Raw genomic sequence first — 27500 nt, 5'->3', positions numbered from 1 at the left:
ATACACACACACACACACACACACACACACACACACACACACACACACACACACACACACACACACACACACACACACATTTGCACATGACACCTCCCAAGTGTCAAGTGACTCATCACTTTATAACAGAACTGAAGAATGAATTAAAAAAACGGTGCTACTATATTTGGGACACCTTTGACTGCACATCGTCTCTCTTCTCTGAGTCCTCCGCCCCCCCACTGAGGACAGTTGGTTATTGACTGACTGTCAGGATGGGGGAAGAAGAACATGCATGGCACAACAAGGAAGAGGAAGGAGAGACAGGAGACATGATGCACAGGAGGATTGTGGGATGTGACCTCGTTTCCTGTTTGAGCCGCTCAAACACGACATCCTGGTGTGATACAGGTTGTCAGCACCGCACAGCATTCCATACATAGCCCAGAGCGCTTACTTACAGTAGGCCTATACACACACACACACACACACGCACACGCACGCGCACGCGCACACACGCACGCACGCACGCACGCACACACACACACACACACACACACACACACACACACACACACACACACACACACGCACAGAGAAACACTTTATTATTCGTGGAAAAACAAATGAGGATGCATGCATGCATATACACTCGTACACACAATAGAAACGCAGACACGTGATGCAAACCCGCAAACACACACGCCTGCTACTGTCAGGCAAGGCCATACATGAGTATCAGACGCAGAACAGACAAACTAAGGGACAGTTTTCACAGCCAGGCCGTCAGGCTGCTGACCAGGCGTTGAGCCCTGGCTGTTACCAAATCAGTCTTACAGGCTCCCATTACATTGTCTGCCACTATCACTTTATGTATGTATATACTTAATTCCCACACATCTCTCATACAAATTTGATATCTGCTGCTACAATATGTGATGTATTTTACTTGCACAATAAACTGCACAAGGCACTCTGTCTTAATGTTTCTGAATACATACTTTATGATTATATTTGGTATTGTTTTGTTTGATATTTATGTAACTCCTGGGTAGCTGGTACAAAAAAAAGATTATGTCACTCTCTCCTTTACACCTGTAAACTTGTGATGTGACAACTGACAAATAAACTGAAGTTAAAGATGATACCTGCATAGTGCATACTGTACATATTCCAAAAATAAGGAACCTGCCATGACATTTGAGATGGCTAACAGTACAAACAGTTCAAAAAGGTTTGAAGAGTGAAATGTATAACTTTATTTAAATCATTTCTACTTACAGTATACGGAAGACAGATCCAAGTGCTTACTGCTAGTCACATGACATGAGGGAGTCATAACCTAGTATACTGTAGTTAAACTGTTAAAACGGGTCTATTCAACCGTCCATAATGCCAGGTATATTATGATTTCACATTAATAAGAATAAATACTTACATACTGTACATACAAACAAATAAATGAGGAGTTTGAAATAAACAAGTGACCAATTTAAGCATTTCATATTTAAAGTGTATTTCAAAAACAAGGTATCAGGGCAGTGTTTCTCTCTCTGCTCACTGGGCTCTCTATCCCAAAGTGTTACACTGAGTGACACTCGGCCACACAACACACACCAACGGTCTTTGGGCATATTCACCTATTTATGCGCCTATCTTGTGAGTATCACTGCAACACACACACAAACGCATGCGCGCACACGCGCAGCTCCGCTATAGAGGAATCTGTTGTGTCAGTGTCCCATATCCTCCACACAAAGCGTCTCTGTTCTCATCTGGTCCACTGTGTTCTGTTGGGTCTGCCTCTGGGACTGAACACACTACACTGCAGCCATGGAGACAACCCAGTTCTACCATACACCCCCCCCCCCCCCAGAGCATTACTCTGTTCAATGCACTCTGTGTGTGTGTGTGTGTGTGTGTGTGTGTGTGTGTGTGTGTCTGTGTGTGTGCGTGTGCGTGTGTGCGTGTGCACGTGCATGTATGCGTGTGTGTGTGTGTGTGTGTGTGTGTGTGCGAGTGCGTGTGTGTGTGTGCGTGTGTGTGTGTGTTCTCCACAGTGTGCATGGGTCCAGGGTTTCTCCGAACCGTCGTCATCCACAGCTTTGAAGAACAGTCAGTGGTTCGCGTCCAACAGGGAGGGGTTGATGAGCCGCTATAGCAGATGATTGGTTGAGGTTTGCGATCGACAGGCTTAGTGAGAGGGGTCAGGTCTATAAAAGTGCATAGGGGTCAATCCATTGGTCCAACGAGCCCTTATCGTCATCTGAGGTCCGGTGAATAGCGGGGGGGGGGGCATGGATATAGCTTTGAGGAAGGCGGGGTCAGTCTGTGACGGACAGCTCGCTGGCCGATATAGGGGGGGCGGCCTATACGTTTGGATGGAGAGGTCAGTGGTAAATGGGCTGGACGTACTCCGGGGGGAAGTAGCCCATGCGTCCGTGACAACGCCCCATCCAGCGCTGCGAGTCGGAGCAGTCCAGGAGGTCGATGACGTCACCGCGGAGGAAGCGGAGCTGGGAGGGGTGGTGGGGGGTGTAGTCAAACAGAGCGTGGGCATGGTGGGGGCGCTGGGGGGGGGGAGACGGAGACGGAGGGAGGGAGCGAGATAGAAGTGTAGAAGGGGCAGGGAGAGAGAGAGGGGAGAGAGATAATGGGGAGAAAAAAATCAGTTAAAAATGTTAAAAAACAATATATATATTAAACATTTGCACACATTTTCACACTTTTTCAAAAATAGCAGATCTACAAGCTCATAGCACGGCACTCGGTGCCGCGCTATGAGCTTGTATATCTGCTATTTTTGAATAGCCAAAGTGTAAAATAATGCTTTTCAGCTCAAATAAAAAAATGACACATGCGTTCCAGGTCTCAATGGGTTAAAAAAAAGACAGAAGGAAGAGGATGGGTTGAAAGAGAGGGTTGGAGAGAGATACAGACGGAGAAAATGTGATGGAGAGAGGAGTAGAAAGAAGACAGGAAAAAATAAAGGAGGATGGAAGGGGGAGTAAAGAGAGAGGAGGGAGGGGGCGGATAGACATGGAAATGAAATAGAGGGGGAGAGAAAAATAAAACGATAGTTAATCAAATATTTATCATAAGATACCTGATATTATAGTCCCTTCTCTCTCCTCTTAACTTACTAAGACCTGACATGTGTCACGGCCCTTTGGCTTGGCTTGCAGGGCCTGTGTGGTTGTGTGGTGTACTCCCCTGTGAATATTCTCTCCCACAGATATCCTATAGGCGTCGACCAACTTGGGGTTCCTAATTAGGTGTATTGGGAGCACCTGGCCAGTGCTCCCTGCAGCCCTATAAAACAGTGGCTGCCAGCCATTCCAAGGGTCCCTCACCAGATCACAGCACGCTTCTGTTTATTTCCCTTTTGACTAGGTTCACACACTCTACAACACCCCACACTACATTGAACACGCATCCATACATTGCTGACACTACTGATTACTGAACTACACACCTCATTCCTCTTGTAAAGTATTATTTAAGTTCCTTTTGTTTAAATAAACCACTGTTACTTTTAAGCACTACCACTGTGTCCTCCTCAATTTGTCATGGCCCACGGGCCAGGTTGTGACACATGTTGTCTACCCGTACATTAGTGTAATTTATATACTGTACTTTTACTGTGTCCTGTAGTATGTTAAGTTCCTACGTGTTAATATTACAGCCGTGAATGGTACCTCCCTTTGCATCAGCGGAACATGAAACAACTTCTGAAGTGTTGAACGGAGATGATTTCTCATGTTCTCTACTCATGCACCTACTGGCCTTTAGCTTTGCAGGACATAATAGTCCAAACATAAGACCTGTCAGCTGATGATATTACAATTTTGATTCCCTGGAGTGTCTGGTTTGGGTTTTTTTCTAGAGCGAGTCGTTCATCTTCGTACATTTTAATTGGACTGCCCTAGAATACAATGATCTGTCAGCAATTCTTGCTGCTGCCCTGAAAAATCCTTTTCCCTACATAGCCTAGGCAACCGCGCAGTAAAATCCTGAGTGTTCATTTCTCAGAGTATAAAAATGTACCCTTTTGTGTGTGGCAGGTTAAATATGGGTCCATGTACTGCACAGTGTAGTGGAAAGTGTCTACTAGTTTGCTCAACATTATTATTTTCCATTTGTAGGTACCGTTTACCAGGCCAGTCCTGCTGAGACTGAGAGAGACAGCATTGATGCATTATGTTAGAGGCACAACAAATAAACGCTAGCATAAATACGCATGAACAATTAAACATATCATCTAAGGAAAGAGAGAGATATAGGACAGAGAGAGAGAGAGAGAGAGAGAGAGAAAGAGAGTGTGAGTGTGAGATTAGAACAGGTTGGTTTGGCTGTGATCGGTGCTCAGTGGATGATGATCACATTGATAGCAGAAGATCAATAGGCTCTGTGCATCAGCCCTGATGAAGGCCGCTTGTGGTCGAAACATGTTGGTTTAATAAAGGCTGTAGTTCTCTTTTCCAGAAGGTGTCAGACCTGTTTCCTGGTCAGATTCGAACTGGAAGTTTCCGGTTTTGAATCTGTTGCTGAACCAATCAAACGAACCAATGGGAAACTGACACAGAACAGGAAATGGATATGCCACCTTCTGGAAAAGGGAACTACAATAATGCACAGAGTCAGTTGAATGATCATTTGGCTGCTTTTAGTTGAAGACCTAAATATCATTTCACTGGGTGCTGCAGTCCTACAGTTAAGGCAGGTACACATTGCAGGACATTTGGTCCGATGTTGCTGTCGCCGACCTTTTTTGGCGCTCGCCGACAAAACCTCCCGATCTGACACAGATCGGTCTTTGATCGGCGAGCTAATGCTCGCTGTGTGTGAAAGGCTCCGCGAGACGATATGGCCGCGATTATCTGCTCTGCGGCGGCTTTCCGCCACAACAAGGGGGGGTTTATTTGAGACTATTGCACAGAGATAGTTATATTTTCCAAATCCACAGATCTTGTATGGGGGTCTATGGCACAACATATTTTCAGAAGGGGGAGGTCTGCGCCTCTGCGGACAATTAATTATTATTATTAATTTGGGGGTCCTTGCCATGAAAATGTTTGAGAACAACTGGTTCAAACAACATTAGGAAACAAGGCCAAAAAAAGCAACTACACTTTCAAGCAACTTTACAGAAAAACAATCCCAAAGTCGCTTATAATAAGCGGACTTGGCAACTGCTTCAGCGCACTTGACGTGCGAGAGAGAGAGAGAGAGAGAGAGAGAGAGAGAGAGAGAGAGAGAGAGAGAGGGAGAGGGAGAGGGAGAGAGGCATATCACGGGATACATCGATTAAAATGAATTGGAATAAACACAAATGTATGTATGGGGCTGACTCTGGACAGCATCCTAGTGAACTATCCTACAGTGTGTAATCCCTGGTCGGGGATCAATCTATAGGGTGAAAACCACAATGATATATGACAGCCGATTTCAAGAAATAAACTCCTGCAGTGTGTAATGCTTAACGATCAGACGACTCCCCGACCACTTTGAAGTCCTACAGTGTGTACCTGCCCTTAGTCAATGTATTAGGATCACAGGCAGCTTGACACACTGACAGAAGACAAAGGACAGACACATCTGAACCAAGAAAACCTGCTGACGGACAGATCCACTGACCCTTAGAACCCCTTGTTGATGTGTCCCCGAAACAAACAGACAGACCAAAGCCCAGCAGTCAGAGCAGTGAAATTGTTTTCCTCTATTGTATGAAAAAAACACCAAAAACGACTACAGGTGGGTGATGGCTGATTTAAGCAGCTACACCTGGCCTGCTCAGTGTCTAATTGGCTTGACTTGGAGCTGGGTGTGACTACATACCTGTTAAATCAGCCATCCCCACACATTCTCTTCAGACAGCATATTACTGCTCTCACAGGTAGCAGTTTGCTTCTGTGTAGCGGTACAGTTTCTACTGTTTGAGTTTATTTCATGGCATGGCAAAAAGTATGACTGGATGATTCTGTAACGCACTGCAAAATAAACGGCTTGGTAATCCAATAATCCTGATGTTGTCGCTCTCCTGCTACCGAGTCCTGTTACAATTTGTTTCACTAAAAGAATGGAGGCAACGTGAATTGCTTTTCACGAAAAGCAGAAACAACAGCAGTTAGAACTTTCTATGTAATGGTGGCCTGTTCTGTTTAGTTTTGACCCTGTTTCTTTCTTAGAGATTACTAAGTGATACTTTCCATAGACCTTTCCGGTCTCCTCTGATCTTTGTTGACTCGTGGAAATCAAAACAAAGCAAAGTCAGTTATTTAAGTGTCTCAAAGTGTCTATTTTAAGCAGACCACATTGCACTTTAGAACATCTTTGCTGTCAGATGCGCTGGCGCGAGGGAGAGTGCATGTGATCTGAACGAAGGAGGGTGAGATGAAATGCAGGAAGGAATACCAATCATGCTTGAGTGTTTTTGTTGTGGCCTTTGTTAGCTAGACAGATAGACACCCGCATGCACACCAAACCTGTATGTGGTTATGACACACACACGCGCACGTGCGCACACGCACGTGCACACGCACAAATTATCATCACTCTCATACGCTCCCTTATCTGTTTCATTGATCTAGACTCCTGAGTGTGTACGTGAGTGTGTACGTGAGTGTGTGACAGCGCATGAAGGACCCGTTTTTCCATTTGTGGAACCAATGGCTGCATTACAGGCATTACGGTTGTGCGTTACATGGCATACAGATTTGTCTCCAAAACCACATGGGTTATTTACTGTAAGGCCATGCAGAGAATCACAAAGACCACATCATGAGGAATTAACCACAGGAGAAATTCCGTAAGGGTCCATTTGGTTACATTTGTACACTCTCTGAGTTACACATTGATACATCAGCACTAAGGATTTTACTGTGTATGTAAATACAGTAGATTAGAGAAAGATATAAGACTATGGTATAAAAATAAAGAATATAATTAATATCCAAGGCGCTTTACAATGCTTGTGCATTTGTGCATTACATTCACCCATTCATGCACACATTCATACACCGATGGCGGAGGAAACCATGCAAGGCACCAACCTGCTCATCGGCAATTAGGGGTTCAGCGTCTTGCTCAAGGACACTTCGACACTAACTATAGGGGAGCCCGGGATCAAACTAAGCGGCCGCTCTGACTCCTGAGCCACTGCTGTCGTACTAGTAATATAAGGAGTATAGGGTAGATGCAGTACCAGGTATGAGCAGTAGTAGTACATGTGTATTGGATATGTGTAATGTCAGAAACTGCAAGGTTCATTTCCCCTCCGCTCCACAAGGAGACACCACAATGGGATTCAGACTGGTACCTGTGGTGGTGACCTCACTTCCTCCCACTATAAAATCAGGACTGGATTCCCATTTCCCCCCTAGTCCTTTGTTTCCAAACACTTGCAGCCGGCCTGTGTTTGCCGTGTGCTGCTGATGTACCACTGATGTTTGCCATGCGTCTGTTAAACCTGGTATAATGTAAGTTCCAGTGTTTTACTTCTAGTGATGTGGATTATATGATTATATTGAAGAATTGATGAACTTGAGTTATATGGATATTTAGATGTTTAATATTATGAAATAAATACTTGGCCAATTATTATTTTGATGATATACCTTAATGTATAATATGATTTAAAGGCCATATTTATGTTTGATATTTTATCATGATATTATAATTTGTTTCTTTGTGTCTTTGTTTAGAACCATGGCATCATCATGAAAACCTACTGTCATACTATTCATCAGTATCCGGCTAAATAAACTGGATATTTGATTGCAACCTTGTTTCCTGGTGGTTTGTGGCTCCAGTATGAACTTTAAATCCTAACAGTAATGTGTGTAACAGTATTGGACGTTTGTATGCTGTGATGAGACGGGTCATGTACTGTATCGTCTGTTAGCACAGACCAGGCAGAAATATGGCAATAATATTTCATGGATCATTCTATGGGTAGTGTACATATTAGATACTGTAGTGTACATATAGACAGACGGTGGTGCACTTGGTAGGTGCATGAGTGCAAAAAGCAAGAACAAGGAATGACGTGTGCGGTGCTGGATCCCAGAGCAGAACAGTCTGGCGCCCTTGACCTGACATGGATGTCGATATGTGAGGATGACAAGCTGTCAAAATATGGTCCAAGTTATATTTTGTCACAGTCGGGGGCAGAAACCTCTTATCTCCAACTTGTTCATGTTTTTCTGTAAATGAATGCCCTACTTCATCATCATACTAGTGTCACATAAAAGTAGTGAAAATGGCCGATCTCCTTGTAGATTGGCTATTTTCACAATTTTGTTTAAATAGTTTTAAAATAACAATAAACGAGGAGCAGTGTTGAACATACAAGGTTTCCACCCGACACCAATGATTTGTACTATAAGCTTAGTGACTGAACAGATAGCGACACTTGGACGAGGCAGAGGAGGTTTGGAGAGGGGAAAAGAAATCGGACACGGTATTATTTTGGATTCTGGCCTGAGGAGATAAGAGATGGTGGGGGTGGGGGGGTGGGCGTGTAATGAGCTGATAAGGAATTAGCTGGGAAATGGCCAGCGGTACCAGCAGAGGTGCGACATTGCTGCGTGCCGCGTGGCGTGGATACAGATGAACCACCTTCAACCTGGCATCCCTATTATGGGAATGTCATTATAGGCAGAAATGTGCAAAACATTCAACATTGTGTCAAATACTTTCGCTCTTTGTCATTTGGTTTAAGTGGTTGCTGGGCCTCGGTATAGGAATGGGGAGATTGTTCTTGTGTCACACCTAGCTTAGGTCATGTCCGTGAAACTGACCCCATGTTGTTTTGCCCCCCCCCCCCCCACACAGAAAAAGGAGGGGGAACGTGGTGTCAGAGGGAGCTAGAATGAATAAGATTGTGTGCTAGACAGCCAGAGAGCCAGAGTGAGAGACTCAGAGTGTGAGCCCATGGTGAAAGATGTACAATTAGAATAACAGCTTTGTTCCATAGGGCAAGTCAATGCAGAGTCAGACACACGGCAGACATAAATCACAGGACGGTGATCTGATAATGAGATGATATATATCAATTCTCAGTCAAGGATTACTGTTAATCATTATGGATAATGAGAGCCATAGCATCTTCTGTGCCTGGTGGCCTAAAGTACAGATTGTGGATTTTTGCTTGGACCAATGTTACATTTCAGCAGTAATAATAGCCAATAGATCGTAGTTTAAAGGTGTAGTGAAATGAAAAATATGTTTTTCACACTTTTAGAGCATATCCGTGGTCATCATATGGGCATACCTAACAATAGATGCCAAAAAAAATGAAAAAAAAACATTTTTGTGTATTTTTACATCTAAAGTCCCTAAAAAGCCAATCTTAATTACTTCCTGTAAACGAAAACGTGCTGCGTGATGACATAACTCGACCTTCGTGAATATAAATGAATCTTGATTACATGCACCTGTTTGATTCCCATAGCTGCACGTTCTTCAAACACAGCTGATTTTAATTACAGAGATACTCCGTTTTGAATCTCATTGAAGATGAGTGTATTACTCATTTTAAACTTCATCTGCACACTAAAATATGTATCTGAAAACATTATAAGTTAGAAATAAGCCAGGTAGTAGCAAACGCGCTTCACTGGCCGTCTCTCTCTCACTTGTAAACAAACACTAGCCGTGTTGCCCACGGCTGAAGTGATTGAGATCCAACGTCCCATAGCCTGAAGGGATGGGACCTTCTGATTGGATTAGAGTCGTTGAGCCGACGTTTCGGGCTGAACCTTCAAAATAAAATGTCCGAAAATGTCACTTCAGTGCGTCTTTAAATCTAATCATGTGGATCTCTGGATCCACATGGTCTATGACGTATGTGTCACGGTCCGCTCCTCGGACCGTGGACTGTGACTTTATTATTTAGCCCTTGTCTAACCTTATATGGTATTGGACCCTTTTGGCCACTCGTTCTGTTGTATTGTTCCCTGTTCTCCTTGTACCTTTATTTTGTAGTGTTGTTGTGGTGTTTCCTGTCTGCCCTAGTTGTTGCTTCCTGTCTTGTCTCACCAGTATGTCTTTGCAATTGTAGTTCACCTGTGTCTTGTTCCGTTCCAACCAATCATGTGTTAATTGTCCTTTGTTCTCACCTGTGCCTAGTTAGTCCCTGTCTATTTATATGCCCCTCTGTTTCTAGTCTGTTGGTTCATTATTGTTGTCACAGTGTTCTGTTGGTTACCTAGCCTTGCTTTCCCTGTTTAGTTAATAAAACCCCTGCATCTGATCCGTTCTGTCTCCGCGTCACTGTCTGCGCTTGGGTCCTACAACTCACTGCCTTGCACCGTGACAGTATGACTGCAAATATGGGCAAGGTTTCAGCCCAACCCGAGCCCCAGTGACTTCTGTTATGTTACATATTGCAAAAAGTACACAACATAATGTGATGTCATAATGTCATGAATTAAAAAATCAAATCAAATCAAAGTCCTGCAAACCTTGGAAGCCAATCTCTGAGCCTGTTAGGATGGAATATGAAAAATGGGACAGATACGTCTTGATCAAATGACCATAGAGATAATGTGTACCGATTTGCATGAGGTTTGGACAAAATCTGTAGGAGTAATAATATATTCTTTAGCAAAAACCGGCCTCCTGTTGGCGTTATAACGGGCCGATGTGAAGGCTGGAAGGGTAGCGAGCGCGGGTCTTCCTTCAGTAGAGCCAGTTATGATTACTAAGCTAATAAAATCATAGGGTAAAGTCTGGTCAAATCCCCATTGTAATCAATGACGTGGTAATTCTTCTGCATCCAGCAGGGGGGAAATAGCGTCACCCTCTAGGCCATTAATGAGAACTGCAGCGTGTTAATCGACTTCCTCAAAAAGTTTGGGAACCTCTGATGTAGTTAATTAATGATGTAGTCGTATAATTAAACACGGTTGTAGAAGTGGTACATGTCCCATGATTGTTTCAGTGAAACAGCCGCAGGTGAAACCAGTGAACAAGCTATGACTAATCTGCTGTGATCTAATGCAGAATGACGGATTGGATGAAACTACACGTACACAGTCAAATCATCAGTGTTCATTTATCCATTTGTAACTCCACAAATGTAAACAAAATTAACAAATGTAACCAAATGGACCCTTATGCAGCCTACAAACAACATGGGATGTCTTTTATGTCTGTGTATTGTGTGTTCAATTTGGACGTTATTTGCTAAATAAATGACGATGAGGATTTTACTGTGTACTGTTGTACCCCCATATCTTCTAAGGAACAATGTCTGAGCACTATGGTTGTGACTCATGGTTCTGACTCATGTAATATTGAGTTAATCTTGTAAGTGAAACCACAGCAATGCGTGGCGGGGCTCTGTCTGTATGTGTGTAGGTTTGTTTTTAAGCCAGGTAACTTTAGAATAAAGGGCTGATTTTAATTAAGCTTGGAGGCATTGCTCAGTTGCAGGGCCGGTTCTAGGCATGGACACGGGAGGCAACCAAAGGGGGAGGAGGACAACAAATCTTCCTGTTTAGCAAAGCATTCTCGCTGGTTTGACCTCGTAGGGACTATGCCTTAATGTGTCTTTTTATAGTTGGGCTTTGTGGTGTTTAATGCTAATGTTTTAACAGATTTGTTTCAAGTGGAAAGTGCATTATAAATCAAATGGTAATATTATTATTAAAATGGATATCATTGTAGGTAAACAGAGCATGTTTGTGACATAATGTGATGTAATGAATACTGACTGTTTGGCAATGACCTGATATCAAGAGTTTGACCTCCCTTTAAAGACCTCGGACTGAGACTTAATGAGATGTGACAGAAGAATTACCTGAAGCATGTCATATCATAGTTAATAGACAGAAATGTCAGCTTCATGGTACATTATATTCTACCAATGGAGAATTCTTCGCAATTGCTATTTGCAATTATTGCAGATTCAACAAAGTCGCACGCTCATGCCAGAACATGTACAATGCTGAAAGAGGATTGCAACAAATTCCTTTTGTCCTTGTCTTCCAATGACAGGTCATATCCCATAAAGGTATTTACACTGCTCATGAATCTCTCTTCATATATTAAATAACAGAATATTAGAATACCATGGAAAAACTAATTATTCACTTTATTGCTACTTGGAAACAGTAAAAGGAAATTGGATAAGGAGTGCTGTGGCTAAAATGGTCACATTCCAGATAAAATATATCATACTCAGGCCCCTAATAATCGGTTTATGGGGTTATTATGCCAGATATTGTCAGCGGAAAATGGTGCATGTTATTATGTGGTAATCCTTCAAAGGAGTACTTGACCATCTCTGATAACATCACATAATGAAGGCTTGTGCAAGCACACTCAGCGGTGAATGCTCAGATATTCAGATCCCCATTAAAGTGATATCTGTTCGCATTAAACAGACAGCCTGAGTCAAGGTTGCACTGGTAATCGTTGCTGTCGGGCAGAAACTTTTTATCTCCTTATTTCAAGTTGTTATGCTTTGTCGTAAATTAATACCCTACTTCGTGGTACAAGACTGTTAAACGTGCTGAAAACAGTCGTTTTAAAAGCTCACAATGCGTCACGATGCAAGTTATGCAAGTTTAGTGTTGTGAGCTTGTAGATTGGCCACTTTCCCACAACTTTTGAAAACTTCTGAAACGTTGAAAGCGGCTAAGTATGCCTGGGAGTTTTACAAACATTTCAATATATTGAAAATAATAACTACATTCAATCCATTGGAACACATAGGTTATTTTTTCCCTGTTTCCTGAAAATCAACTGTTTTAGACATACAAGGTTTCTACGCGACAGTGACGTAAAGTATGGTACTGTTAGCAATGGTAATGTACGGCAGTGGTTCTCAACCTTTTCAGTCCGCGACCCCCCAAAATAATCATATTTGAACTGGGGACCCCCCACCCTGACAAGCACTTGTATTCCTTGGAGTGTTGGAGTTGAGGCATTACATTTAGTTTGACTCGGTTCTACAGATAAATATTGTGAAAATAGGCATTGTGAGCTTGTAGATCAGCTATTTTCACAACTGTTGCCTCTTTCTTATTATTTGACAATTTGGCCACTGTTTGACCAGTTTGTATATCATTTTTTGATTTCTTTTGATGGAGTAATGGTATTTTTCTTTTCTAAAACAGTCTTAAAAGTCATTAAATTGTCACTTCACTGTCATTTAGGGACCCCCCAAAATCATGTGGGGAACCCCCTGGGGATCCCGACCCACAGTTTGAGAACCACTGATGTATGGTACAGTAATACGTATAGCCATGATTGGATAGGATCACATTCCTGCCTGAGGCAACAACGTCTTAAGGGCTAGGCTGGAGGCCCTGCCTGGAGGCCTGCCGAGCCAGCAGCTGCTGATAGAATCACACATGGAGGGCAGGATAACAACATGGTACACACATCTAACACCAGGTGTGCTCAATAAACACTTTCAAGGGTTGTCAGGCCGATCTGGTGCTGTCCTGTACAGGCCACGACACATCCTGTGGATCAGTGGTTCCCAAACTTGACCCCCCAGGGTTGTCCCAAGATGAATTTGGGGGGTCAAACATTGGCCAAATTGTCAAATATTACCTTGGGGGTTCCCCAGTTCAAACATGATTATTTTGGGGGGTCACGGCCTGTAAAGTTTGGGAACCACTGCTGTAGATCAGTGCTTCTCGAACAGGGTGTACCACCATGGACTATAAACACCTTATCAGTACTTGGTGTGCAGTCATTTTCCTGTACAGATGCAAACTTTATACGCTAGAAAATAAATTGCAACCACTTTGACTTATAGGCGACAACTTCTTTTTATCAATTAACTTTTTGGGAAAATGTATGTTTTCACAAATTTTCGAAAGTACCAAAAATGGTGAGCTTGTAGATCTGCTACGTTAGCTATGAATACAGGTGTCCATAGACATTTTGACTTGACCATTAAAAGGTTTACAACTTCAAATGGTTATTTGCCCAATAAAATGGCTGTTTCGTGTGCAGATAAAGGGGCAGGTTGTGGTATTTAAGGCATTACCTTTACCCTAGATTTAATGCACAGTTACTGGGTCAGGAACGTTGCTTAGAGGCAAACATGCTCATCGCAGTCATCTGCTTTAGTAAACAGGTTCTTCCTGGTGCCTATCACTTCAAATTACTCTGGATGGCCTAGATCAGTGCATGGTTTCTGAACTTTCTGTGCCTAAGGCCCACCAGTAAAAATGTCAAGGTACACCTGTAATCATATAGCAATAATAGCTGATCTACAAACTCACAACACCGTTGCACAAATTTTAACATTTGTGAAAGAAATGTCTAATGAGAAAAATACAAATAATAATTTAAAATGTAACACGTTTACCTATAAAGATGTCATTTTTAGGGTATAGAATAGCCTCTGTATTCGGAAATGAGTGCACACAAAGTACTGACATAGCAAATGAAAAATAATGTATACTTTGTGGTATAGTTACAGTTGTATAATCTGTTTTGCAATAATAATGTGCCGAACTTGTCACAGAATCCCACGGTACACCTGGACTTGTCTCAAGGCACAACCATAACATGCGTGACCCGGAGTTGGCACGCCGTGTGAGAACCACTGGCCTAGATTATACTTTCCTAACCAGTGGGTGATGACTCACAAAGCAGTCGGTAATGTGCTCAGAGAGCAGGGTCATGACAGCTTTATAGAGGAATATTGCATTATTTAGAATTTCGGGTCTTCATTTCACGGTCAGTGAGAAAAATGTGGTTCCCTCGTGTGAAACCGTTTGAGTTCCACTGACCTAGATTAAAGGTACAGATGTGGTTTTGAAATGGTCTCTAGAACATGACGACAGAAATGAAAATGTGAGAAGGAGATAATTCTGTGAAATAGGTGTGATTATATAAGAGAGGCCATTCTTAAAACAGACAGACAGACAGACAGACAGACAGACAGTACAGACAGAGAAACTAGGAAGAAAGTCTAGTTCAGTTCTTACCCTGGCAAACTGTTCGGGGTCTCTCAGAAAGACGGTCCTTTCCTTAGCGATGCTGTTGCTATGGTAGAAGTCCACCAGCTCATTAAGAGAGGAGAAGAGTTCATCCCACACAAAATACTGACCCGCACGATCCTGGAGCACTTTGAAATGCTGCACATGGTCCCCATAGCTGGTAGAGAGAGAGGATACAGAAGACATTTGTTTGAATATTGTTTGTATTTTATTTGCAATAATTCATTTACATAGACAATTACAAAATCCTTCACAGAAATATAAACTAGATCACAAAGTTAATCATCTTCATGTCATTTCATGTCAAAACCCCAACCCCACCTAGTACAAAAGTCTAACAATGCATGAATCTTTTACCGTATATATTTGCATTTGCATTTGGGTTATAACAAGCATGAAAATAATAATAATAATAATCTCTGGTCGTTACAGGAGTCAATAGGGGAGAAAGGGACGAAGGGGGAAATGCATAAGAAAGAAATGAAAACAGTGAGAAAAAAATATATACATTTACATAATAATCATGTCATCAATAAGGAAAGAAAAAAATGAAAAAAAGAAAAATAAACTATCCCTTCTTGCCACCTTTTGGAAATATAATGGTTTTCCCTTCACATGATAGCTGTTGCTGTTCTTTTTAACCCAATTCCGTAGCTGTAAATATTATTCTTTTTAATGGTAAGTTGAATTTCTCTCTCCAAACATTTAAGTCAGCAAAAACGTTTTGATTTTACAGGTCTCTAGTCTCTCTGATTCCCCGCTCCAATTTAAAGTAATCCCGTCTCTAATATCTTTGGGGACATGAGGGTTGTTCCGCTAAGCCTAAGGCATGCTCATTAACAAGGTATTTTGAGCTCCCAAAAGTTTGACAGATTCTTTCCAACACTCAAAGGTATGATGTATAATCAGTTTTTTAGTAATAGCTTTAAGATTATTTTAGTGTATCTATAAGGAATTGCCAGTAATGGAGTGGGGTAATTTATATTTTTTCTCCAATTTAACCCATGCTGGTGTGGCCACCCTCTCACTGTTTAGCCAACACCAAACAACACGGGACTGACAGGCCAGGTAGTACAACCTAAAGTTGGGGAGATTTAACCCCCCTTTATTCAGGGGAGCCTGCAATGCCGTTGACATTATCAGAACAGTCTTGACAGGCAACTGAGTGGGATTGACTGAAGACATTTGTGAAATATAAAACAGTGTCCTTACATGTCTCTTACTTACATCTTTCGCACTAAAACCCTGGAGCTATTATGGTTTATATATGAATAAATTATTTTAACCACATGAACGAAAATAGCCAATCTACAAGGGAAAAAAGGAGGGGACTAAGTATAGAGCCCTGGGGAACCCTGGTCAAGAAAGTATACAGGTTTTGGTATGGGCCACAATGGAAATTAGCTCTCATGCCTTTTGCGTTTTATATTTTTGACAGATACAGATGTACAAATATATGGTATATGGTATATCAATCAATCAACCAACCAATCAATCAATCAATCAATCAATCAATCAATCAATCAATCAATCATATATACAGTACCAATAAAATGAACTCATATCAACTGTTAATCAGACAGTAAGTTGTCACAAACATGAATGTGATGACCATAAACAATTGCAATGATGAGTTTGTACCAGTGATCACAGGGTTAGGGTAATTATTTTTGTCTAACAAGGGTATGAAAATGCCATCTGTTGTAGGCTTAACTCAAACAGTTAATTTCATTGGTCTACTCCTGGGCTCTGGTCCATGCTCGTTGACAGATATCTTGTGATTCTATGCCAGCTCATCATTAAAACATTGAGTCATTTAACCATGAAGATGTTATGGATGGTTTCGTTATCGCTATATCAGCCACATTCTAAATCCTTTGTCCACGTATTTAACTTTTTTTTTTGTAAAAAATCGATTTCCTGTAATGTTATGTTGTTGTTCTTCTTTGGCTGTGTTTATTATTTAGTTTTATTTAAATGTTTAAATGGTGGACATTATCATGGTATCCCATTTGTCATATGTGTACATACTGTATATAAACATAATTGATACTCTATTGTGTGTTTGTCAAACACACAATAGAGTATTATATACAGCCATCATCTATACTAGTTTGTTATGGCATTTGGAACATCAAACAGTTATTGTTGTTTAGTACTGCATATTTTAAGCTGTAACTGTGAATTGTTTTAAAATCCACGCTCCTTCATTAACATGCATATACCCTACTCTAGTAACCACACAGACCAAACATGATTTCTGTTGTTGTGATCTGTCTGGAAAACTAGCAGGAGACGAGAGGCATGAAACAACAACTATACTGATGGTGATACTAACAGTTACTCTTATAATAATGATCTCTCTCCAGCCATGACGATTGGCCACATTGTTTCTGCACAAATTGTTTTCTTCAGACGAATAATAACAATCAAGACAATCACCTCTTCTCTCTTGCATGCAATACTATTTAACTCCAAACGGAAATGTCTCTGTGTTCTGCACAAAATTATACAGCATTATAAGCAAAACTCTGTATGAACAGGGTTGGGTTTGCTGGGGGGTAAGACCATTTGGTTGATTTTTAAATCTCTGTGTTGTTATTCATGTCCTCACTGTTTTGCTATTATTTTAATGCTGTTTTATGCTTTTACTTTACTTTTTTTTCTTTATTGTTAAATTAGTTGTACTTTTCCGTAATTGTATTCTTGCTCTTTAAAGCACTTTGAGCTGCATTGCTGAGTTTTGGCGTTGGCTATTCAAAAATAGCAGATATACAAGCTCACAGCACGTCACAACGCTCACTGCGAGCTTGCACATCTGCTATTTTTGAAAGATCTTGAAAGTGTGAGAACTAGTGATTTAGAAGGCATTTGTAGAATCGGCCTCAGTTAATAATAGGAAAGGTTTTGGACATACAAGGTTTCCACCTGACAGCAACAAAACCAGACCCCATGCATGAAGAACAACGACCTAGGTTAGGTCAGGTGTGTAAAAAGGGTGTGTGTGGTTGTTTAGCTGTGTCCACTCCAGACACTGGAGCCTGAGGTGGTCAGGGAGCCATGGTTTCATTCAGTGGATTTCTCTGCTCTATGGAGCTATTCATAGACTGTGTTCCCTGAATAAGCAGTGATATCTCCCTGATGACAGGGTGGCATTCAGCTCCACCTTTACCCTGCCCTTCTTTTCCCCCTTTCATCTCGCTTTTGTCATCTTCTCCTCTGTTTGGGCTATTTAGTCTGGGATGCGCGCCATTTCCTCTCTCCTTTTTTCTGCATCTCATCATTCTCACAGACATTCTGACCGTTCTGTTCTCTCTCTGAATTCTGCTCACTCACATTTTATATTTTCTCCTTTTGGCTTTCACTATCTACTTCTTAATTGGGTCTCACACATGCGCGCACACACACACACACACGCACACACACACACAGCAACGCATGCACACACAGGCACACACACACACACACGCACGCACACACACACACATGCACACACGCACGCATGCACGCACGCACGCGCACGCACACGCGCGCACACACACACACACACACACACACACACACACACACACACACACACACACACACACACACACACAGTACACACACAGTACACACACACACACACACAGTACACAGGTCATGGACAGCTGTATGTGTGTGTGTGTGTGTGTGTGTGTGTGTGTGTGTGTGTGTGTGTGTGTGTGTGTGTGTGTGTGTGTGTGTGTTACTGTCAGTAACACACACACACACACACACACACACACATACAGCTGTCCATGACCTGTTCAGCTAACAAAGAGTTCACTCAGTAGCCTATTCATACAAACATACAGAAAATAGTTTGGCTGGCCGCTGTCTCCATGCAGCTACCTGACTGACACCCCTGCTGCGCCCTGCTGGTGGGAAGGTGCAACTGCATCAGCCTTTCATTCAGAATCCTAAGTCGCCACTCACAGGTCAGTAAATATCTTTATATACAGAACTGCTAAACTGACAGAAAAAGGCCTATGGCTTGAGGAGAAAAGATGATGGGAGGTGGCAGTTGATGACATAGGATGATAAAGAGAAGAACAGCATTTGAAGGAAATTATTCAGAGGAAGAGAGTTGCTGAAAGATAGAACAGCAGAAGAAGAGAACATGAGACACGCACGCACACGCACACGCGCGGGCGCACACACACGCGCACACACACACACACACACACACACACACACACACACACACACACACACACACACACACACACACACACACACACACACACACACACACACACCCTTAGAATTAGGACAGCATCCCTATCCCAGCATGTTTGGCTGGTCAGCTCCCAACCACTTCAATTCGCATAATTAACCACTTAAACCCCAGCATCCGTATTATGGGGAAAACCGTCCCAGAAAATAGCAGTTCTACCAGCTCACAATGCGTAGCAATGCAAGTATAGGGTTTAAGTGGTTAAGAATATCCCATTATTGGCATAATTTTATACTAAAATAAAATAAACTAATCCTGTAATGACAGGAAGAGGCATGAAAGAGGAAGCTGTTGTTAGATCATCAGTGTGTTAGTGAGAGGGAGCTGCTCTTAGATCAGTATACTGCTGCAGCTATATTAGTGTTAGACGTCATTTTGATGTATTTATTAATTATTACCCAGAGACATTACGGAAGCGCTCTGCGTAACATAGACAGCAGCTGTCACACACGCACACAAACACACACACACACACACACACACACACACACACACACACACGCACGTGACACGTGCACGCACACGCGCACACGCACGCGCACGCGCACGCACGCACGCACAAACACACACACACACACACACACACACACACACACACACACACACACACACACACACACACACACACACACACACACACACACACACAGACACACATCTCATCTACCGGATGCTGTGTATTCTAATTAAGGCCCACAGCGATACAGAGAGATTATGTTCTCTTCCCAAGTTAAATGAAGAGAGAGAGAGAGAGTGAGAAAGAGAGAGAGAGAGAGAGACAGACGGACAGACAGACAGACAGACAGACAGACAGACAGACAGACAGACAGACAGAGGGAGATAAACTATGAGACAAGACAGACAGAGGCAGAGAGGCAGCAAAAAGCACAACTCAGTGGACACTAGTCATCATGGCCTTTATCCTCACTCCTTCCTTCATTGTGTCCATACTTCCCCCCTCTCTCCATTCTCACTTCCCCTCTTTTTCCCCCTGTCTGTCTGTCTCTCCATCTGTCTGTCTGTCTGTCTGTCTGTCTGTCTGTCTGTCTGTCTGTCTGTCTCTCCATCTGTCTGTCTGTCTGTCTGTCTGTCTGTCTGTCTGTCTGTCTGTCTGTCTGTCTGTCTGTCTGTCTGTCTGTCTCTCCATCTGTCTGTCTGTCTGTCTGTCTGGCTGTCTGTCTGTCTCTCCATCTGTCTGTCTGCTGCTGTCCCCCTCTCTTCCTCTTCTCCTGCTCTGCTCTGCTCTGGTGTCTGCTCTTACAGTACATGTCTGGAAAGCCTCGTTCATGCTTCGTCGCATGACTGTGTCGCACGGCGAACATTCTGCATGGATCTGTGTGTGTCGCTGATGTCAGGGAGAAACCTTGTATGTCCAAAACCGTTTCTTTTTAACCCATTAAGACCTGAAGCCGATTCCACAAATGTCTTCTAAAACAGTATTCTGAAAAACGTATGTTTCTATATCAGTGGTGCTCAAACTTTTTCATGTCAAGGACCCCCAAAATGATATGTATTTGGCTGCCGACCCCCATCTCAAAATATGTTGTTCCAGGGACCCCCAGAAGCAAAGATTTGAGTTACAAATTTAAAACAATATATATTCAAAGATATGCACACATTTTCAAGATTTTTCAAAAATAGCAGATCTACAAGCTCATAGTGCGGCAAAGCAAAGCAAAGCAAAGTTTGTTGTTTACCCAGGGTGTCGGACTAAGTACGAAACTTGTTTCCAGCCGGACCCTGCATGGAAGCCTTGCTCAAGGGCTATTCAGCGGTGATTCATGATTGATGTGATGAATTGGGGAATCGAACTAGGGACCTTCCGGTATCAAGGCCGCCCCTCTAACCACTAGGCCACCGCTGCCACGCTATGAGCTTGTAGATCTGCTATTTTTGAATAGCCAAAGTGTAAAATACTGCTTTTAAAAATAACTATACTGCTCACATTGTGACACGTTATGATATTATAGATCTGCTATTTTCACTACTTTTGTAATGAAGTAGGGAATCCAGTTACGAAAAAACATAAATGTTTTGATTATAGAGAGATACAAGGTTTCTTCCCGACAGCAACGATAGGGAGAAGGGATGTATAGGGACTGAAGGGGGAAAGGGAGACGGGGATGAGGGGTTATAATGGAGGGCAGGCCGAGAGGGAGTGAAGAATAGAGAGAGGGAGAAAGAGAGGTTATGGGAGGGAAGGAAATATGGGAGACTGATAGAGGGAGGGAAAGATGTGGCGTAGTAGATAGAGGGAGATAAGTTTGTGTGTGTGTGTGTGTGTGTGTGTGTGTGTGTGTGTGTGTGTGTGTGTGTGTGTGTGTGTGTGTGTGCGTGTGTGTGTGTGTGTGTGTGCGTGTGCGTGTGCGAGTGCGTGTGTGTGTGCGAGTGCGTGTGTGTTTAAGTGTGCACATCGAGCTCTCTCTGGGTGCTTTCTGAAATATAGCACTGAGTGCACTGGCCAATACAAACTAATAGGCAAGTGCGCTCCCGGTGCACATTTCCGAACGCACCCTCTGTGTCATTCAATATCAGCTGCGCTTTGTCTCTCACGGTTGCATGTTTTCAATCTGTATCTTTCTATCTTTCTTTTATCAGTCTCTCTCTGTCTTTCTGTCTGTCTCTCTGTTTCACTCTTCCTCCCTCTCTTTTCTCTTCTCTCTCTCTCTCTCTCTCTCTCTCTCTCTCTCTCTCTCTCTCTTTCAGTATAAGCTGTGTTTCTCACGGTTGGTGTTTTCAATCACTTGTGGTCACTGAGCCGTGACATTAAGTCGACAGTAGCTGCCACTGGAGGTGAAAGGAGAACTTCAAGGAGGACTTAAAGGAAAGAAAATGAAGACAGTAAAATTAAATTATCAAATCCCATAAAGACCCCATAAATTAGAGTTGATTTCATTCACTCACTGACTCCAGTGACTGACTGAGTGACTAACCAAACGACTGGCTGACTCATTCATTCATTCATGCACACCACTTGCTCGCTCGCTCGCTTGCTCGTTCATCTATTGATGCAGTGATAACTCTAATAAATGATGGTAAATGAGCTGGACAATACTGAACAACAACAATACATAATAAACTATAAGCTATGCTATAATACACTAAACTAATATAGTCTGATGGTTCAGAGATTCATTTAAGCACTGTGACTTTAAAACAGATCCCAGAGCGGTCGCATATCTGAGGATTTGTATTTATTTTTTCCTTATCAGTTGATGTAACCATAACCCGAAGGGTCAGTCTGGTTCCATTTAAGAGCAGTGTTCAGCCAGCCACTAGAGTCATGAGTCACTGATCAGTTGTGTGGAGCGACAGACAGATATAGAGACACAGGCAGACAAAGCCAGCCATGTGAACGGAAAGAAAAAAGTCCATGAGAGATGGATGAAACATTTACAAAGAGCAACGTTTAGCAGCTGCCAATGAGCAATGTACTGCTACAGTATGGTATACTATACATCTCTCTCTCTCTCTCACACACGCGACCACGTGCACACACACACACACACACACACACACACACACACACACACACACACACACACACACACACACACACACACACACACACACCTAAGACTAAGACCTCTAAATCTGTCATCAGCTGTGACAAATAAAGGGCTGGTGAAAAACATTTGGCCTACAAACACCTGCTGTCTGTGTGCATGAGCAGGGCTCCAGAGAAAGCACGGTCCCTTTCCAGGAAACACCAGCTCACATTGTTCAGAATGTCTTTTGTTCTCCGTATAACCTTCACCTGATACAAAACAAAGGCTTACAGGAAGGCCCTATTAAGCGTCCACCCTGTGTACGACTTCACTTGGCTGACCTGTAAAGTCCGCTGAATGTGTCCACATTCCAATTCCAATGAACCTAGCATCTGTCGAAATAACAAACCAAGACAGAAAACGCATTCTTAACTAATTTAGAGAGAAAAACAGTTCTAAGAAATAAAAGGCATGAGAACGAGTGACGATATGTCTGCATACTGTAGTAGCCATATCTTGGAAACAAAAGACATGAGAACGACAGTATGTCACTAGCATAGTCAGTATGCTAGTGACATACTGAATATACAGTATGTCACTAGCATCATGTTAGCCTCATAGCATAAATGCCTAACTCAAAAAGTTGACTTAAAAGCACTTTCTGCCTAAGCATTCTGATTGGCTTAAGTTAGGACATAGGAGGCAGTAAGGCACAATTATGCAGCAGTGTTAGGAGAGTAGAGCTAGGCAAAAATGTCAATTTCACCAAAAAGTTAGTTAGGCAATTATGCTATGAGGCTATAACGACAATTGAAGGGGTACAGGGAGGGTGAAGTGCTAGACTAGGGGGTGTAAGGTGGAGTCTGAAGAGGTATGTCTTCATATTGCAGCAGAAAATTGAAAGTGAGTCTGCAGGTCTGACTCTGGCTGCAATGGGGAGTTTATTCCACAGTTTGGAGCCAGGAGGGAGAAGAGAAAATCTGCCATCCCATGCACGCATGAAAATAAACAAAATGTGGCACACAGGTCCAGTACTATATGCCAAACTTCCTCAACTGCCGTTGTGGGCCTATATAGGGCATAGCAGTGGCGGCCAATTTGACGTGCCACCGATAGAAACCCCATTCATTTTCCCCATAGAGATTTCCGAAAAATATTTATATAAATGATTTTAAGCCTGGAACCAAGCCATCCAGGCTCCTGGTGAATCATGACCATAAAACATTTGATTCTGTGTCAAGAAATATTTGAAACAACAAATTAGTCGTATACGTGCTATCGCTTTGCAACTTTCACCAAAATGTAGGCCCAAGTGAGCAGAAGCATTTATATGCTTTGAGTTGGTTGGTTGGAAAGTCCATTACCCTCTTTTTCTCATAAAATGACGCATAGCGTTAGTTCATGCAGGACACAGAAGTCTTGCACGCCTCAGCTGTAATCGGCTGTCAGTCAGCTGATGTGAACATCAGCCTAGCCTCCAATTGCCCATTGACAGCTCTGCTGGTCATTACGTCACACATTCATACTCCAATCAGAGCTCACGCCTTGACAAGAAGTCCCTTTAAATACGACTTTACATTCACTACAGTAGGTCTCTGCTTGTCTTGCTGCCTGCTTCACTGCTGCTTAGCTGCCTCCTCCACCCCAGCCTCCACCTTTATAACTCAAATACTTGTGATGTTATATCTGCTAATCCACACTAATATGTCAATGTATTGCTTATTGTTTGATATTGTATCCCTATGGGGGTTTTGCTTAACATTCCCTGATTTTGCTTAGCATGCTGCATGGACAAACTTCAGGGAATATCTCCAAGAGCGGAGCCTTTAACGCCAAGCTTAACTGTATTCATTTGTTGCAATAAATGGTTAAATCTACTTTGACGTGAGTGTTCCTGACTGAACTAATTAAACCTGGCTACTCTACCTCTGTATACAGCTCTGTATACACCCAGATATATAGCATGTTAGAAACACGTTGTCTGAGTGGAGCAGATACGGTACATAGTAAATGCGCATCCAAATCGAGTGTACAAATGGAACCAAATGGACTCGTAGGCGTCCGTTTTGTTCCATTTGTACACCCTCTGAGTTAAATTAGTTCACTGTGTCCAGTGGAGTTCTGAGTCACAGCCCGAGAGTCCGGCTAAGTTTCCCCTTTCCTTCTCTCCATAGATGTCTGACTTCATGGACATCACCTAATGTTGTTCCATTCTCCCAGAATTAGCTAATGAATAACCCATCTGGTCCTCAACAGCCACCACATTTCAACAGAAAGCTACTTTCAGAAAATGTAAAAAAGAAATGACATTATTTTGAATTTTCACTACAATTCGGTGAATGAATGTTGAAAATCAGGATTTTTTTTTTAGATATGGGAGATTTGTTGGGACTTGGGACACCCATTTTCAAACCGGAGCAATCTCGGCCAAACCGGGACGTCCGGTCAACGTAGTCGGCTATAAAACAATTTAGTCCTCAGAAAACTTGTTGGGTTTTGGCTAAGCGAAAACAATTAGACTTCTATTGAAGTATGCTGCCAGTGGTATAGGCTCTATCAGTGGGGGGTATATATACAATACAATATTATTGCAATAATGGTCTCTGTCGGGTGGAAACCAAACCCCCAAAAAAGTAACCAAAACTGTTACTTCTCAGGATTCAAATAAAAAAACAGAAAAAGTAGCAGATCCACAAGCTCAAAAGTGGATCTGCTGCTGAGTTTGTGGATCTGCTACTTTTGATGCTTTTGTGTGACGCTGTCATTAATGTGTTAAACTGGCCAGCGGGGGGGCTGGCTGACGCCAAGAAGCAGCCAGCCTGAACGGAGACGAGCTGAGACCACCGAGTTTCCACGGTTACCTGCTGTCAGGTCATCCCTCTGCACACCTGGGGATGCCACGCACAATGCACTACACACACACACGTACACACAGCCACATGTGTGCACGTACCGCACATGCTATACGCTTACGCATGCGCGCACACGCTTACGCACACAAATACAGCCACACACAGACACACACACACACACACACACACACACACACACACACACACACACACACACACACACACACACACACACACACACACACACACACACACTGAGCCAATCTTACACCGATATTACACACATTAAGCACCCGACATGCAGAAAAACACTACAAAAACTACTTCAGTATTGTACACTGTACATACACACACAGAAATGTATGGCAGATATGTACTGGGTCAGGCAATATTAAATATAGGACATGCGCGCGCGCGCGCACGCACGCACGCACGCACGCACGCACACACACACACACACACACACACACACACACACACACACACACACACACACACACACACACACACACACACACACACACACACACACACACACACACACACACACACACACACACACAAACCTGACCCACTTTTCTACATGGTACACCATCCACATAATAGCCTGAGAGAGACGTCTCCACACAGCCGAAACAAGCAGCATCCAAAAACACGTCAGCTTCCTTCACCTCCATCAAACACCTCTCTCTATCTCAGCCTTTCCATGTCTTAGCTCACTGCCTCTCCTTCTCTCCACTTCTCTCCTCACTGCTCCTCTTCTTTTTCTCCCCCCTCACCTTTCCTCTCCTCTCCTCTCCTCTCCTCTCCTCTCCTCTCCTTTCCGCCTCATCCTCGCTTTGGCCAAAAGCCATGCATTTACCAAACCACAGGCAGCTGTGTAGTAACCCCCCCCCCCCCCCCCCCCCCACACACACACACACACACACTCACACACACTGTCACCAAGCCCAGACGGACATACAGCACACCACCCTCAACAGCGTGTCTCAGCCGCTGAAGAGAGCTGACGCCATCGGGCAGCACAACAACAAACACAGTCACTTTGTTCACCTCCAGCCATCAGCCACCATGTCAGCCAGGATCCCAGTGTCCTTGAGCAAGACGCTGAACCCCTAAATGCACCATTTACTCAACTCCACCCACACCACTCTGGGTCTACAAACCATGCAGGCCTCATCACACGCACGCACACACACACACACACACACACACACACACACACACACACACACACACACACACACACACACACACACACACACACACACACACACACACACACACACACACACACACACACACACACACACACACACACACACACACACACACACACATACATACATACATACAGCCCTGTTCAACACAGCCAACGGCACCCCCTGACTCAATCCCACCCAGACCCAGGCTCCAGGCGTGACTGTATGAGGAGATTAGTTTATTCATGGACAGAGGAGCCGCAGCTCTCCCCTCTTATGCCCTGAGGCGTATACGTGCCTGTGGTGTGTGTGTGTGTGTGTGTGTGTGTGTGTGTGTGTGTGTGTGTGTGTGTGTGTGTACCTCATTGGTTCTCAAAGTGGGGTCTGGGGACCCCCAGGGGTCCTTGAGGGGGGTTCCAGGGGAGTCCCCAACCAGAGTAGTTAACATAGCATCACAATCATTCTAACCACTTTATACATGTATATGTTGGCTATTCAAAAATAGCACATCTACAAGCTCACAGCGCGCCACTTCGTGCTCATTTTGAAAATTGTTTGAAAAAGATACATTTTCTCTTCTGGGGGTCCCTGGCACAAAACATTTTCAGATGGGGGTCTGCGGCCAAATGCATATCAATTTGGGGGTCCTTCTCCTTGACACGAAAAAGTTAAAAACTAGTGCTGTACCTGACGGACATGGAGAACTCTCCAGGAGCGCTCTCGCTCTCTCTGACCAGAAAGGCTCCACA

General features: G+C 43.2%; 2 protein-coding genes across 2 annotated transcripts in view; both read right to left on the bottom strand.

Moving 5' to 3' along the window:
- The window catches only part of rpusd1 (RNA pseudouridine synthase domain containing 1), a 426852-nt gene that overhangs the window by 254005 nt on the left and 145347 nt on the right, over positions 1-27500 (bottom strand). The gene's annotated exons all lie outside the window — the stretch shown is intronic.
- grapa (GRB2 related adaptor protein a) overlaps positions 970-27500 on the bottom strand; it is a 33805-nt gene continuing 7274 nt past the window's right edge. The window contains exons 3-5 of the mRNA XM_084072158.1: positions 27439-27500; positions 14940-15108; positions 970-2549 (exon numbers count right to left, since the gene is read on the bottom strand). The exon at positions 27439-27500 is cut by the window's right edge and continues 58 nt beyond it. Of these exons, the coding sequence (XP_083928284.1) occupies positions 2370-2549; positions 14940-15108; positions 27439-27500 (411 nt within the window). The 3' untranslated portion in view covers positions 970-2369. The remainder of the gene's footprint in view (positions 2550-14939; positions 15109-27438) is intronic.

The sequence above is a fragment of the Gymnoscopelus microlampas genome (genome assembly GCF_963454915.1).
Source record: "Gymnoscopelus microlampas genome assembly, chromosome: 11".
Lineage (NCBI taxonomy): Eukaryota > Metazoa > Chordata > Actinopteri > Myctophiformes > Myctophidae > Gymnoscopelus > Gymnoscopelus microlampas.
This window is presented reverse-complemented; position numbering and strand designations above follow the sequence as displayed.